At 35.2% G+C, this 16,252-nt stretch overlaps 1 protein-coding gene across 1 annotated transcript in view; it reads right to left on the reverse strand.

The window, feature by feature from the left end:
* The window catches only part of map3k22 (mitogen-activated protein kinase kinase kinase 22), a 128,158-nt gene that overhangs the window by 11,511 nt on the left and 100,395 nt on the right, over window positions 1–16,252 (reverse strand). Inside the window, exons 11-15 of the mRNA XM_061921267.1 lie at window positions 15,648–15,709; window positions 13,229–13,300; window positions 9,454–9,588; window positions 4,327–4,475; window positions 4,135–4,266 (exon numbers count right to left, since the gene is read on the reverse strand). Of these exons, the coding sequence (XP_061777251.1) occupies window positions 4,135–4,266; window positions 4,327–4,475; window positions 9,454–9,588; window positions 13,229–13,300; window positions 15,648–15,709 (550 nt within the window). The remainder of the gene's footprint in view (window positions 1–4,134; window positions 4,267–4,326; window positions 4,476–9,453; window positions 9,589–13,228; window positions 13,301–15,647; window positions 15,710–16,252) is intronic.

Here is a 16,252-nt window from a genome sequence, read left to right on the forward strand (position 1 = left end):
GCATTTTTTTTTCAATTGAGGAAAAACCTTTTTTACTTGCAAAATATTTTAATTAAAACAATTGTAATAAATCTTTGATTAAAGTAAAACATTTTAACATATTGAATTTTTTTAAAATTAAAAATAATTATTTATTTTTTTAACATGCAATTTTTTTATTAAAGAAAACATTTTTATTTTCATTTAGAGAAACACTTTTTTTAACTTGCAAACATGTTTTAATTGAAAAAAAATACATAGTTTTACTAGCAAATCGTTTTTTCAATTAATGAAAAATTGCTCTTTTACTTGCAAATAGTTTTTTTAATTGAAGTAAAACATTTTTTACTAGCAAATAGTTTTTTTATGAAAGTTTATTTTTATGAGAAAATATTTTTTTAAATAAAGTAAATAATCTAGTTGCAATTGTTTTAAATTTAAGAAAAAAATGTTTTACCTGCAAATTATTTTAATTAAAAGCAATTCTAATACTTGCAAAAGATTTTTTGATTAAAGTAAATATTTTTTTCAAATTGCATTTTTTTTTAAATGAAATATTATTTTTTATTATTCAAAGAAAAACTTTTTGACTGGCAAAACATTTTTTTTATTGAAGAAAATTTATTTTTTTTACTTGCAAATTGTTTTTTAATAAAGCAAAATTGCTATTTTACTTGCAAATAGTTTTTAATGAAAGTAAATATTTTTTTTCAACTTGTGAATCCTTTTTTTAATTAAAGAAATACATGTTTTACTTGCAAATATTTTTTTAATTAAAGTAAATTAATTGACTTGCAATTTTTTTGAATTCAAGATTTTTTTAAATAATATATTTTTTAATACTTGCAAATCGTTTTTTGGTTAAAATATATATTTTTTTAACTTGCAATATTTTTTATTAAATAAAACATTTTTTTTTTATAGAAACACTAACTCACAAAACATTTTTTAATTGAAGAAAAAAATATAGTTTTACTTGCAAATAGTTTTTTAAAAACATTTATTTTACTTGCAAATCTTTTTTTAATTAAAAAAAAAAAGTTTTACTTGCAAATATTTTATATGAAAGTTTATTTTTATGAGCAAATATTTTTATAATTAAAGTAAATAATTTAGTTACAATTTTTGGCAATTCGAGAAAAACATTTTTTACTTGCAAATTGTTATTCTAATTAAAAAAGGGATTCCTGAAAATATTTTTGGGGATTAAAAAAACAGATTTTTTACTTGCAAATCTTTTTTTAATTAAAGAAAAATAATTTTTTCTTGCGAATATTTTATATGAAAGTTTATTTTTATGAGCAAATATTTTTTTAATTCAAGTAAATAATTTAGTTGCAATTTTTTGAAATTCAAGGAAACATTTTTTACTTACATTCTTTTAATTGGATAAAGAAATATAGTTTTACTTGCAAATGTTTTTTTCAATTAAGCAAAATTGCTATTTTACTTGCAAATCTTTTTTTAATTAAAGAAAAACATTTTTTACTTGCAATTTTTTTTTATGAAAGTTTTTTTGATGAGCAAAGATTTTTAAAAATGAAAGTAAATAATAATTTAGTTGCAATTTTTTTAAAATTCAAGAAATAGTTGTTTTACTTGCAAATTGTTATTTTAATAAAAAATTTAACACTTGCAAGAGTTTTTTTTGATTAAAGTAAATATTTTTTTAACTTGCATTTTTTTATTAAATATATATATGTATATATATTTATTATTTAAATAAAACATTTTTTACCCCCAAAGCATTTTTTGAAATGAATAAAAAAAAAAAACAGTTTTACTTGCATTTTTTTTTTAGTCAAGCAAAATTGCTATTTTACTTGCAAATTTATGAATAAAAGTAAATAATAATTTTGTTGCAATTTTTGGAAATTCAAGAAAAACATTTTTTACTTGCAAATTGTTGTTTTAATCCAAAAAATTGTAATACTTGCAAATGTTATTTTTGATTAAAGTAAATATTTTTTTATTAAATATATATATATTTTTATTACTTAGAGAAAAACTTTTTTTTTTACCAGCAAAACATTTTTTTTAATTGAATAAAAAATATAATATCACTTTCAAAAGTTTTTTTCAATTAGGAAAAATTACTAGTATACTTGCAAATCTTTTTTTAATTAATAAAAAACATTTTTTCCTTGCAATTTTTTTTAATTAAAGTTTTTTTTATGAGCAAAGATTTTTTTTTTAAATTGAAGTAAATAATTTAGTTGCTTTTTTTTTTAAATTCAAGAAATATTTTTTTTACTAGCAAATTGTTATTTGAATAAAAAAAAGTAATATTTGCAAATGTTTTTTTTGATTAAAGTATATATTTCTTTAACTTGCATTTTTTAAATTATATATATATATATATTTTTTTTTATTATTAAAAAAAAAACATTTTTTACCCCCAAAACATTTTTTGAATTGAATAAAAAAACAGTTTTACTTGCATTTTTTTTTAATCAAGCAAAATTGCTATTTTACTTGCAAATTTATAAACTAAAGTAAATAATAAGTTAGTTGCAATTTTTTGAAATTCAAGAAAAACATTTTTCACTTGCAAATTGTTGTTTTAATCCAAAGAATTGTAATACTTGCAAATGTTATTTTTGATTAAAGTAAATATTTGTTTAACTTGCATTGTTTTTATTAAATGTATATTTTTATTACTTAAAGAAAAACTTTTTTTTTACCTGCAAAACATTTTTTTAATTGAATAAAAAAATATAGTATTACTTTCAAGTTTTTTTCAATTAGGAAAAATTGCTAGTTTACTTGCAAATCTTTTTTTAATTAATAAAAACATTTTTTTACTTGCAATTTTTTTTAATGAAAGTTTTTTTTATGAGCAAAGATTTTTTTTTAAATTAAAGTAAATAATTTAGTTGTTTTTTTTTTTAAATTCAAGAAATATTTTTTTACTAGCAAATTGTTATTTTAATTTAAAAAAAGTAACATTGCAAATGTTTTTTTTGATTAAAGTAAATATTTTTGTAACTTTCATTTTTTAAATTTAATATATATATATTTTTATTACTTAAAGAAAAACATTTTTTTTTACCTGCAAAACATTTTTTTTAATTGAATAAAAAAATATAGTATTACTTTCAAAAGTTTTTTTCAATTAGGAAAAATTGCTAGTTTACTTGCAAATCTTTTTTTAAATAATAAAAAACATTTTTTCCTTGCAATTTTTTTTAATGAAAGTTTTTTTTTATGAGCAAAGATTTTTTTTTTTAAATTAAAGTAAATAATTTAGTTGCTTTTTTTTTTAATTCAAGAAATATTTTTTTTACTGGCAAATTTTTATTTTTATTTAAAAAAAGTAATATTTGCAAATGTTTTTTTTGATTAAAGTAAATATTTCTTTAACTAGCATTTTTTTTATTAAATATATATATATATATATATATATATTTTTTTTTTAATTATTATTTAAAGAAAACATTTTTTACCCCCAAAACATTTTTTCAATTGAATAAAAAAACAGTTTTACTTGCATTTTTTTTAATCAAGCAAAATTGCTATTTTATCTGAAAATGTATAAATGAAAGTAAATAATAATTTAGTTGCAATTTTTTGAAATTCAAGAAAAACGTTTTTTACTTGCAAATTGTTGTTTTAATTAAAAAAAATGCAATACTTGCAAATGTTATTTTTGATTAAAGTAAATATTTTTTAACTTGCATTTTTTTTATTAAATATATATATATATATTTTTATTACTTAAAGAAAAACATTGTTTTTGATTGAATAAAAAAATATAGTATTACTTTCAAGTTTTTTTCAATTAGGAAAAATTGCTATTTTACTTGCACATATTTTTTTAATTAATAAAAAAACATTTTTTACCTGCAATGTTTTTTAATGAAAGTTTTTTTTATCAGCAAAGATTTTTTTTAAATTAAAGTAAAGTTGTTTTTTTTAATTCCAGAAATATTTTTTATACTAGCAAATTGTTATTTTATTTTTAAAAAAAAGCAGTATTTGCAAATGGTTTTTTTTGATTAAAGTAAATATTTTTTTAACTTTCAATTAATTTGAATAAATATAAATATTTTTTAATTATTAAAAAAAAACATTTTTTCCCCTCAAAACTTTTTGAATCGAAGAAAAGAAAAAGTCGGTATCAGTATCATCCCTGTACTGCTGATGAGTACGCACCCCGGGCATGAACTCCACAAAGATGGTGAGCTTCCTGTGGTCCAAGTCCCGCAGACAACCGTAGTACTGGACGATGCGCTCGTGGCGAAGGTTCTTCAGCAGCTGGATCTCGCACTCCAGAGCGTTGACTTCCTGCAGGCAAAGGCGTCAGGATGGCGCGCACCACCACACCTGCCGCTCGCTCACGCTCACCTTGCTGGTTTCCTGGCAGTCGGGGTCAAAGGGCACCTGCTTGGCGGCCAGCTCGCGGCCCGTGTCGGCGTCGTAGCACAGGTAGACTTCCCCGAAGGCGCCGCGGCCCAGCAGCTTGCCTCGCCGCCAGTTGACCGGCGCTCGCGGTGCTGCCGGCACGAGACCATGGACACCATCATTCACAGTATCGCCGCAAATCATTCATACTTGACGCAGAAAATATCATTGATTGGCGTGGGACATAATTGTAGATTATTTATCGACCGTTACGTTTCTTTTTCTGCCACTTCTGGTATCATTGTTGAGTCCTACAAAGTGTTTGCACTGCAAGTATTGTACTTATTACACAGCAGCTGTCTGACACGCATCTTAGTCACCGACACTCATCAGTAGAGCTGTACCGATCACATATTGATATCAATGCCATATCAAAAGACAAGTATGGGGATGAAATGTGCGATAAAAGCAGTCCTGCAGCATATTTACTTGTGTGTGATATCATGTGCGATAAAAGCAGTCCTGCAGCGTGTTTACTTGTGTGTGATATCATGTGCGATAAAAGCAGTCCTGCAGTGTGTTTACTTGTGTGTGATATCATGCGCGATACAAGCGGTCCTCCAGTGTCTTTACTTGCGTGTGATATCATGCGCGATACAAGCGGTCCTGCAGCGTCTTTACTTGCATGTGATATCAAGTGCGATAAAAGCGGTCCTGCAGCGTCTTTACTTGCGTGTGGTATCATCTGCGATAAAAGCAGTCCTGCATCGTGTTTACTTGCGTGTGGTATCATCTGCGATAAAAGCAGTCCTGCATCGTGTTTACTTGCGTGTGGTATCATGCGCGATGCAAGCAGTCCTGCCGCGTGCGTGCTTCTGTGTGATATCATGCGCGATACAATCGGTCCTGCAGCGTCTTTACTTGCGTGTGATATCATGCGTGATGCAAGCAGTCCTGCCGCGTGCTTACTTGTGTGTGATATCATGTGCGACACAAGCGGTCCTGCAGCATATTTAATTGTGTGTGATATCATGTGCGATAAAAGCAGTCCTGCATCGTGTTTACTTGCGTGTGATATCATGCGCGATACAAGCGGTCCTGCAGCGTCTTTACTTGCGTGTGATATCATGTGCGATAAAAGCAGTCCTGCAGCGTGCTTACTTGCGTGTGATATCATGTGTGATATCATGTGTGATATCATGTGCGACACAAGCGGTCCTGCAGCAAATTTACTTGTGTGTGATATCATGTGCGATAAAAGCGGTCCTGCATCGTGTTTACTTGCGTGTGATATCATGCGCGATACAAGCGGTCCTGCAGCGTCTTTACTTGTGTGCTCCTCGATCTTAGCGCTGCTTTCGATACCGTCGATCATAATATTTTATTAGAACGTATCAAAACACGAATTGGTATGTCAGACTCAGCCCTGTCTTGGTTTAACTCTTATCTTACTGATAGGATGCAGTGTGTCTCCCATAACAATGTGACCTCGGACTATGTTAAGGTAACGTGTGGAGTTCCCCAGGGTTCGGTCCTTGGCCCTGCACTCTTCAGCATCTACATGCTGCCGCTAGGTGACATCATACGCAAATATGGTGTTAGCTTTCACTGTTATGCTGATGACACCCAACTCTACATGCCCCTAAAGCTGACCAACACGCCGGATTGTAGTCAGCTGGAGGCGTGGCTTAATGAAATTAAACAATGGATGTCCGCTAACTTTTTGCAACTTAATGCCAAAAAAACGGAAATGCTGATTATCGGTCCTGCTAGACACCGACCTCTATTTAATAATACAACTTTAACATCCATCCATCCATCCATTTTCTACCGTTTATTCCCTTTTGGGGTCACGGGGGGCGCTGGCGCCTATCTCAGCTACAATCGGGCGGAGACAACCAAATAATAAAAAAAGGTGACTCTGTAAAAAATCTGGGTATTATCTTCGACCCAACTCTCTCCTTTGAGTCACACATTAAAAGCGTTACTAAAACGGCCTTCTTTCATCTCCGTAATATCGCTAAAATTCGCTCCATTTTGTCCACTAAAGACGCCGAGATCATTATCCATGCGTTTGTTACGTCTCGTCTCGATTACTGTAACGTATTATTTTCGGGTCTCCCCATGTCTAGCATTAAAAGATTACAGTTGGTACAAAATGCGGCTGCTAGACTTTTGACAAGAACAAGAAAGTTTGATCATATTACGCCTGTACTGTATATACTTATATACATATATACCTATATATACACCTATACTGTATATACTTATATACATATATACCTATATATACACCTATACTGGCTCACCTGCACTGGCTTCCTGTGCACTTAAGATGTGACTTTAAGGTTTTATTACTTACGTATAAAATACTACACGGTCTAGCTCCAGCCTATCTTGCAGATTGTATTGTACCATATGTCCCGGCAAGAAATCTGCGTTCAAAAGACTCCGGCTTATTAGTGATTCCTAGAGCCCAAAATAAGTCTGCGGGCTATAGAGCGTTTTCCGTTCGGGCTCCAGTACTCTGGAATGCCCTCCCGGTAACAGTTCGAGATGCTACCTCAGTAGAAGCATTTAAGTCTCATCTTAAAACTCATTTGTATACTCTAGCCTTTAAATAGACCTCCTTTTTAGACCAGTTGATCTGCCGCTTCTTTTCTTTCTCCTATGTCCCCCCCTCCCTTGTGGAGGGGGTCCGGTCCGATGACCATGGATGAAGTACTGACTGTCCAGAGTCGAGACCCAGGATGGACCGCTCGTCGGGACCCAGGATGGACCGCTCGCCTGTATCGGTTGGGGACATCTCTACGCTGCTGATCCGCTTGAGATGGTTTCCTGTGGACGGGACTCTCACTGCTGTCTTGGAGCCACTATGGATTGAACTTTCACAGTATCATGTTAGACCCGCTCGACATCCATTGCTTTCGGTCCCCTAGAGGGGGGGGGTTGCCCACATCTGAGGTCCTCTCCAAGGTTTCTCATAGTCAGCATTGTCACTGGCGTCCCACTGGATGTGAATTCTCCCTGCCCACTGGGTGTGAGTTTTCCTTGCCCTTTTGTGGGTTCTTCCGAGGATGTTGTAGTCGTAATGATTTGTGCAGTCCTTTGAGACATTTGTGATTTGGGGCTATATAAATAAACATTGATTGATGATTGATTGATTGATTGATATCATGCGCGATACAAGCGGTCCTGCAGCGTCTTTACTTGCGTGTGATATCATGCGCGATACAAGCAGCCCTGCAGCATGTCTACTTGCGTGTGATATCATGCGTGATGCAAGCAGTCCTGCCGCGTGCTTAATTGTGTGTGATATCATGCGCGATACAAGCGGTCCTACAGCGTCTTTATTTGTGTGTGGTATCATCTGCGATAAAAGCAGTCCTGCATCGTGTTTACTTGCGTGTGATATCATGCGCGATACAAGCGGTCCTGCAGCGTCTTTACTTGTGTGTGATATCATGCGCGATACAAGCAGCCCTGCAGCATGTTTACTTGCGTGTGATATCATGTGTGATGCAAGCAGTCCTGCCGCGTGCTTACTTGTGTGTGATGTCATGTGCGATACAAGCGGTCCTGCAGCAATGTGTGATACAAGCGGTCCTGCAGCATGTTTACTTGTGTGTGATATCATGCGCGATACAAGCGGTCCTGCAGCGTCTTTACTTGTGTGTGATATCATGCGCGATACAAGCAGCCCTGCAGCATGTCTACTTGCATGTGATATCATGCGTGATGCAAGCAGTCCTGCCGCGTGCTTACTTGTGTGTGATATCATGCGCGATACAAGCAGTCCTGCAGCTTGTTTACTTGTGTGTGATATCATGTGCGATAAAAGCGGTCCTGCACTGTGTTTACTTGTGTGTGATATCATGCGCGATACAAGCAGTCCTGCAGCATGTTTACTTGTGTGTGATATCATGTGCGATACAAGCAGTCCTGCAGCTTTTTTACTTGTGTGTGATATCATGCGCGATACAAGCAGTCCTGCAGCATGTTTCCTTGTGTGTGATATCATGTGCGATACAAGCCGTCCTGCAGCTTTTTTACTTGTGTGTGATATCATGTGCGATGCAAGCAGTCCTGCAGCGTCTTTACTTGTGTGTGATATCATGCGCGATACAAGCAGCCCTGCAGCATGTCTACTTGCATGTGATATCATGCGTGATGCAAGCAGTCCTGCCGCGTGCTTACTTGTGTGTGATATCATGCGCGATACAAGCAGTCCTGCAGCTTGTTTACTTGTGTGTGATATCATGTGCGATAAAAGCGGTCCTGCACTGTGTTTACTTGTGTGTGATATCATGCGCGATACAAGCAGTCCTGCAGCATGTTTACTTGTGTGTGATATCATGTGCGATACAAGCAGTCCTGCAGCTTTTTTACTTGTGTGTGATATCATGCGCGATACAAGCAGTCCTGCAGCATGTTTCCTTGTGTGTGATATCATGTGCGATACAAGCCGTCCTGCAGCTTTTTTACTTGTGTGTGATATCATGTGCGATGCAAGCAGTCCTGCCTCCTGCTTACTTGTGTGTGATGTCATGTGCGATAAAAGCTGTCCTGCATCGTGTTTACTTGTGTGTGATATCATGCGCGATACAAGTGGTCCTACAGCGTCTTTACTTGCGTGTGATATCATGCGTGATGCAAGCAGTCCTGCCGCGGCGTGCTTACTTGTGTGTGATATCATGCGCGATACAAGTGGTCCTACAGCGTCTTTACTTGTTTGTGATATCATGTGCGATACAAGCAGTCCTGCAGCATGTTTACCTGCGTGCGATATCACGCGTGATGCAAGCGGTCCTGCAGTGTGTTTACAAGTGTGTGATGTCATGTGCGATACAAGCGGTCCTGCACTGTGTTTACAGGTGTGTGATATCATCACCGCTGCTGCTCACTGCTCCCCTCACCTCCCAGGGCATGAATAAGGGGATGGTTCAAATCCAGAGGACACATTTCAGCACACCTGGTGTGTGTGAGACAATCATTGCTACTTGAACTTAACTTTTGGAAAATAAATGTAAAAGCGGTGCAGTACATGGCGTCAGCCAGCAGAGGCGCTGTTGATTGAGTCAGAGAATGATGAGGGGAAAGAGGAGTTGAGAAGGTGGGAGACAGACTCACATTTGGCCGTCCCGCGCTGACGCAGCTCGCTGTACTGCAAGGTGCTGTCTCCGTTGTAGCTGCGCGTGCGGCTGGAAGGAACCAGCTGGAACAGGTTTTCCTGCGGCATGAAACTGCGTGGGAGTGTCCTGCGACCTGCCAGACAAAAAAAAGAAAAAAAAGGTTTTGATTTATTTCTTAATTTATTTTATTTAACTTTATTTTATTTTATTTAATTCTATTTTATTTTATTTTGATTTAATTTTTTCAACTTGCATTTTTTTTTTATTAAAGAAAACATTTTTATTTTCATTTAAAAACATTCATAAAACATTTTTTTAATTGAAGAAAAAAATGTATAGTTTTACTTGCAAATAGTTTTTTAAACCATTTTTTTTACTTGCAAATCTTTTTTTAATTAATGATAAAAAATGTTTATTTGCAAATATGTTTTCATGGAAGTTTATTTTTATGAGCAAATATTTTTTTAATTAAAGTAAATAATTTAGTTGGAATTTTTTTAAGTTCAAGAAAAAAATTTTTTACTTGCAAATTATTATTTTAATAAAAAAAATGTAATTCTTGCAAATGTTTATTTTGATTTAGGTAAATATCTTTTTAACCCGCATTTTTTAAATTAAATATATTTATTTTTATTATTTAAAGAAAACATTTTTATTTTCATTTAAAGACACTTTTTTAACTCGCAAAACATTTTTTTAATTGAAGAAAAAATATATAGTTTAACTTGCAAATAGTTTTTTTAAAACATTTTTTTTACTTACAAATCTTTTTTTAATTATTGAAAAAAAATGTTTACTTGCAAATATTTTTTAATTAAAGTAAATAATAATTTAGTTGCAATTTTTTTAAGTTCAAGAAAAAACTTTTTTACTTGCAAATTATTATTATAAGAAAAAAAAATGTAATCCTTGCAAATGTTTATTTTGATTTAGGTAAATATTTTTTTAACTCGCATTTTTTAAAATTAAATATATTTATTTTTATTATTTAAAGAAAACATTTTTATTTTCATTTAAAGACACTTTTTTAACTCGCAAAACATTTTTTTAATTGAAGAAAAATATATAGTTTTACTTGCAAATAGTTTTTTAAACCATTTTTTTTACTTGCAAATCTATTTTTAATTAATGAAATCAAATGTTTACTTGCAAATATTTTTTCATGGAAGTTTATTTTTATGAGCAAATATTTTTAAAATTAAAGTAAATAATAATTTAGTTGCAATTTTTTTAAGTTCAAGAAAAACATTTTTTACTTGCAAATTATTATTTTAATAAAAACAAATGTAATTCTTGCAAATGTTTATTTTGATTTAGGTAAATATTTTTTTAACTCGCATTTTTTTAATTAAATATATTTATTTTTATCATTTAAAGAAAACATTTTTATTTTATTTTATTTCTACCAGAGCACTGCACATTTTGTGAGGGGTTGAGGCTCCTACCCTGGATGCCCTGCTTCCTGTCTGACAGGAAGCTCTTCAGCTTTAGCACAAGGAAATGTAAATCATTGCTAAGCCAAGGTTAGCCTCTCCCAGGCATGCTAACTTTTTGTTTTTTTTAAAACAGGTGTGTCCGCAACTCATTTTTCAACAGCCCACGGGACAACCGTTAGCATTCTAATATTAGCATGCTAGCTTATTTGCAGCTATACACCTTAGTGTTGGATATTTTGCTATCTAAAGATTAGCATGTTAGCTTTCTTAAAAGCTAATTTTGTAGGTCGTATTTTGGTACTCAGTGCATGTTCTCACTTTGAATGAATCTTTCAGGTAGCCAACTCAGAGTAATATAATTTGGTCCTTGACGCATGTTACAGATAGCATTGTAGCATGCTAACATTAACATGCTAACTTTTTTATTTAATTTTTTTTTTAGATAATTTAACAGGCATGCAACTTCGTGTCATATATTTTGGTATTTTAACTGTAAGCATGGTATTGTTAGCATAGTAGTGTTAGCATGCAAGCTTTTATTTTTTGTTAGCATAAATTACGGAATACAAGACGCTACTTTTTTCCTACGCTTTACGCCCTGCGACTCCACTCAATGCGGATGCTGCGGGTTGACAAAAAAATGTACTTCGTTTTAATGCCTTGAACAGGAAGTGAAGCCGTCCATAGCGTTTCTACTCGTACGGATTCTTCGTTCATCACTCCAAATGACGTTTGTAAGTTTTACAATATAACTAAAACAATTCTTACTCCCTAAACCGGCCCATGTGTGACGTCTGTAGGACTGTTTTCATGCATATTTGTACTTGCTATCGTAATGTAATCAAGCTATTGTCGTTAGCATTAGCTAGTATGCTTCACTTTCACAAATTCCTCAGTAAATTCACCAAAACGCCACCGTTGAGTTATTGAGTTCATTTCGCTGATTGGAGCTAGTGGGTCCATGACCATGACTTCTGTTTTGTTTGAAAAAAATGTACTTCCTGTTTTATTGCCTTGAACAGGAAGTAAAGCCGTCCATAGCGTTTCTACTCGTACGGATTCTTCGTTTGTAAGTTTTACAATATAACTAAAACAATTCTTACTCCCTAAACCGGCCCATGTGTGACGTCTGTAGGACTGTTTTCATGCATATTTGTACGTGCTCTTGTAATGTTAGCATTAGCTAGTATGCTTCATTTTCACAAATTCCTGAGTAAATTCACCAAAACGCCACCGTTGGGTTATTGAGTTCGTTTCGCTGATTGGAGAGCTAGCTTGTGCAGCTAGTGGGTCCATGACCATGACTTCTGTTTTGCTTGAAAAAAATGTACTTCCTGTTTTATTGCCTTGAACAGGAAGTGAAGCCATCCATAGCGTTTCTACTCGTACGGATTCTTCGTTTGTAAGTTTTACAATATAACTAAAACAATTCTTACTCCCTAAACCGGCCCATGTGTGACGTCTGTAGGACTGTTTTCATGCATATTTGTACGTGCTGTTGTAATGTTAGCATTAGCTAGTATGCTTCATTTTCACAATTTCCTCAGTAAATTCACCAAAACGCCACCGTTGGGTTATTGAGTTCGTTTCGCTGATTGGAGAGCTAGCTTGTGCAGCTAGTGGGTCCATGACCATGACTTCTGTTTTGCTTGGAAAAAACGTACTTCCTGTTTTATTGCCTTGAACAGGAAGTAAAGCCATCCATAGCGTTTCTACTCGTACGGATTCTTCGTTCATCGCTCCAAGCGACGTTTTTAAGTTTTACAATATGACTAAAAACATTTCTTACTCCCTAAACCGGCCCATGTGTGACGTCTGTAGGACTGTTTTCATGCATATTTGTACGTGCTGTTGTAACGTTAGCATTAGCTAGTATGCTTCACTTTCACAAATTCCTCAGTAAATTCACCAAAACGCCACCGTTGGGTTATTGAGTTCGTATCGCTAAATGGAGAGCTAGCTTGTGCAGCTAGTGGGTGACTTCTGTTTTGTTTGATCCACCGTTTTACTGCCCTGTCACAGACACCCTTTGGACACAATTAAGGTATGTAAATGAACATTTACAGGATATTTCTGTGTAAATAACTTATTTTACAACGTATATATATCCGACTAATATCTGAAAACTTATTTTTTCTTCAAAAAAGTAGTGGGCGTGGCTTATAGTCCAGAATATGCCAGCTGTTAGCATTTCCGTTCGACTTCAGAATTCACACAAATTTTCGAGCCAAATTGCAGTTTGTAGTTCCTTGAAAAAAAAAGTGACTTTGAAGGCGCAAACTGCTTGATTGACAGGCTTCCAGAAGGTTTGGCGCCATCAACAAAGTCGTCACTCACGATCTCCGTAGTCTTTGCTCCGACTGGGCAGCTGCAGCTGGCGGGGGAATGTTCCTCCTTTCCCGTGGCGACCTAAGAGGAGGACACACAGGCGCTGACTTGGGTCCACATTGAACCTCACAAAAGTTTGCCGTCCGTGTCGGAAAAGAAACGGACGGCGGGGGTCGGAGCGGGTCATGTGATGCTAGCTTAGCATTAGCGCTGCTGAGCCCAGAGGAGCAATAACTGAAAGCAGGTGGGGGCCAGTGATGACGCACACACACACACACACACACACACGCACACACACACACACTAGAGAGCAATTGGAAGCAGCTGTTTAGTCAGACGACTCTGTGTGGCCGTCTCCATGGCAACGGGAGTTGTATTTACTGTTTGTCTGGGCACAGAATGGAAGAGAGGAAAAATGGCCTCAGCAGCGACTGATAAACAAAGTGTGTGTGTGTGTGTGTGTGTGTGTGTGTGTGTTCACTGATGTGTGGTAAGTGTGTTACTGTACACTTGTGTGTGTGTTACTGTACACTGATGTGTGTATATGGATGTTACTGTACACTGATGTGTGTCAGTGTGGTAAGTGTGTTGCTGTACACTTGTGTGTGTGTTACTGTACACTAATGTGTGTGTATGTGTGTTACTGTACACTGATGTGTGTCAGTGTGGTAAGTGTGTTACTGTACACTTGTGTGTGTGTTACTTTACACTGTGTGTGTGTGTTACTGTACACCGGTGTGTGTGTGTGTTACCGTACACTTGTGTATGTGTGTTACCGTACACTTGTGTATGTGTGTTACTGTACACAGATGTGTGTGTGTGTGGTAAGTGTGTTACTGTACACTTGTGTGTGTGTTACTGTACACTAATGTGTGTGTATGTGTGTTACTGTACACTGATGTGTGTCAGTGTGGTTAGTGTGTTACTGTACACTTGTGTGTGTGTGTTACTGTACACTGATGTGTGTGTGTGTGTGTTACCGTACACTTGTGTATGTGTGTTACTGTACACTAATGTGTGTGTGTGTGTGGTAAGTGTGTCACTGTATAGTTGTGTGTGTTACTGTACACTGAAGTGTGTGTGTGTGGTAAGTGTGTTACTGTACACTGATGTGTGTCTGTGTGGTAAGTGTGTTACTGTACACTGATGTGTGTCTGTGTGGTAAGTGTGTTACTGTATACTGATGTGTGTCTGTGTGGTAAGTGTGTTACTGTACATGTGTGTGTGTGTGTGTGTGTGTGTGTGAAACTCTACTCTGATGTGTGTCTGTGTGGTAAGTGTGTTACTGTACACTGAAGTGTGTGTGTGTGGTAAGTGTGTTACTGTACACTGATGTGTGTCTGTGTGGTAAGTGTGTTACTGTACACTGATGTGTGTCTGTGTGGTAAGTGTGTTACTGTATACTGATGTGTGTCTGTGTAGTAAGTGTATTACTGTACACTGATGTGTGTCTGTGTGGTTTGTTACTGTACATTTGTGTGTGTGTGCTATGCTGTACACTAATGTGTGTCTGTGTGGTAAGTGTGTTACTGTACACTGATGTGTGTCTGTTTGTTACTGTACACTTGTGTGTGTGTGTGTTACTGTACATTGATGTGTGTCTGTGTGGTTTGTTACTCTACATTTGTGTGTGTGTGCTGTACTGTACACATATGTGTGTCTGTGTGGTAAGTGTGTTACTCTACACTGATGTGTGTCTGTTTGTTACTGTACACTTGTGTGTTTATTACTGTACACTGATGTGTGTCTGTGTGGTAAGTATGTTACTGTGTGTGTGCGGTGTGTCGTGTTGTGAAAGTGTGTAGTGTAGAGCAGGTGTGTAGTTGTGTGCAGGTGTGTAGTTGTGTGCAGGTGTGTAGTGTTGTGCAGGTGTGTAGTGTTGTGCAGGTGTGTAGTGTTGTGCAGGTGTGTAGTGTTGTGCAGGTGTGTTGTGTTGTGCAGGTGTGTAGTGTTGTGCAGGTGTGTAGTGTTGTGCAGGTGTGTTGTGTTGTGCAGGTGTGTTGTGTTGTGCAGGTGTGTAGTGTTGTGCAGGTGTGTAGTGTTGTGCAGGTGTGTAGTGTTGTGCAGGTGTGTAGTTGTGTGCAGGTGTGTAGTGTTGTGCAGGTGTGTTGTGTTGTGCAGGTGTGTTGTGTTGTGCAGGTGTGTAGTGTTGTGCAGGTGTGTAGTGTTGTGCAGGTGTGTAGTGTTGTGCAGGTGTGTAGTGTTGTGCAGGTGTGTAGTTGTGTGCAGGTGTGTAGTGTTGTGCAGGTGTGTAGTTGTGTGCAGGTGTGTAGTGTTGTGCAGGTGTGTAGTGTTGTGCAAGTGTGTAGTGTTGTGCAGGTGTGTAGTTGTGTGCAGGTGTGTAGTGTTGTGCAGGTGTGTAGTGTTGTGCAGGTGTGTAGTTGTGTGCAGGTGTGTAGTGTTGTGCAGGTGTGTGTCCCTCACTCACCTTTGTATTCGTAGTTGAGGTTCATGTAATTGTTGTCGCGGTTGTTCTGTGAGAAAGGTGGACTGCAGAGAAATAAAAAAGAGTAAAGAAAAAAATTAACTTGTTTTTCTGCTTATCTTTCAAGTGCAGTCTGCACACTTTAAGTTGTGGTGTGCAGCATATACTTATATGACCCATTACAAACAACCTTCCCTAGTCATGGTGCAGAAATAAAACAAACACGGTCACACATGACACCACCTGTTCACGGAACATCCAATCAACATAAAAAAATACATAATTACACCCACAATTACAATGCATGATGGGAATGCAAAAGTCTCTCTCCACATTTGTGCATGTTTGGCACGTTTCACTGCTTGATATTTCTGATTGATTACAAAACATTAAGGAGGTAAACAAGGTTCCAGTCCAATTTTAATTTCTTAGTTTTTATTAAAACATTTTAAAATACCATTGTGTGTAAAATGTGCATATATATATATACATATAGACACATATATATGTTAATATAGACATACATATGTATATACTCTACATATAAATAATCATATATATGTATGTATATATATATACACATACATATATACACATAATTATATATA

This window comes from Nerophis ophidion, linkage group LG15 (genome assembly GCF_033978795.1).
Source record: "Nerophis ophidion isolate RoL-2023_Sa linkage group LG15, RoL_Noph_v1.0, whole genome shotgun sequence".
Lineage (NCBI taxonomy): Eukaryota > Metazoa > Chordata > Actinopteri > Syngnathiformes > Syngnathidae > Nerophis > Nerophis ophidion.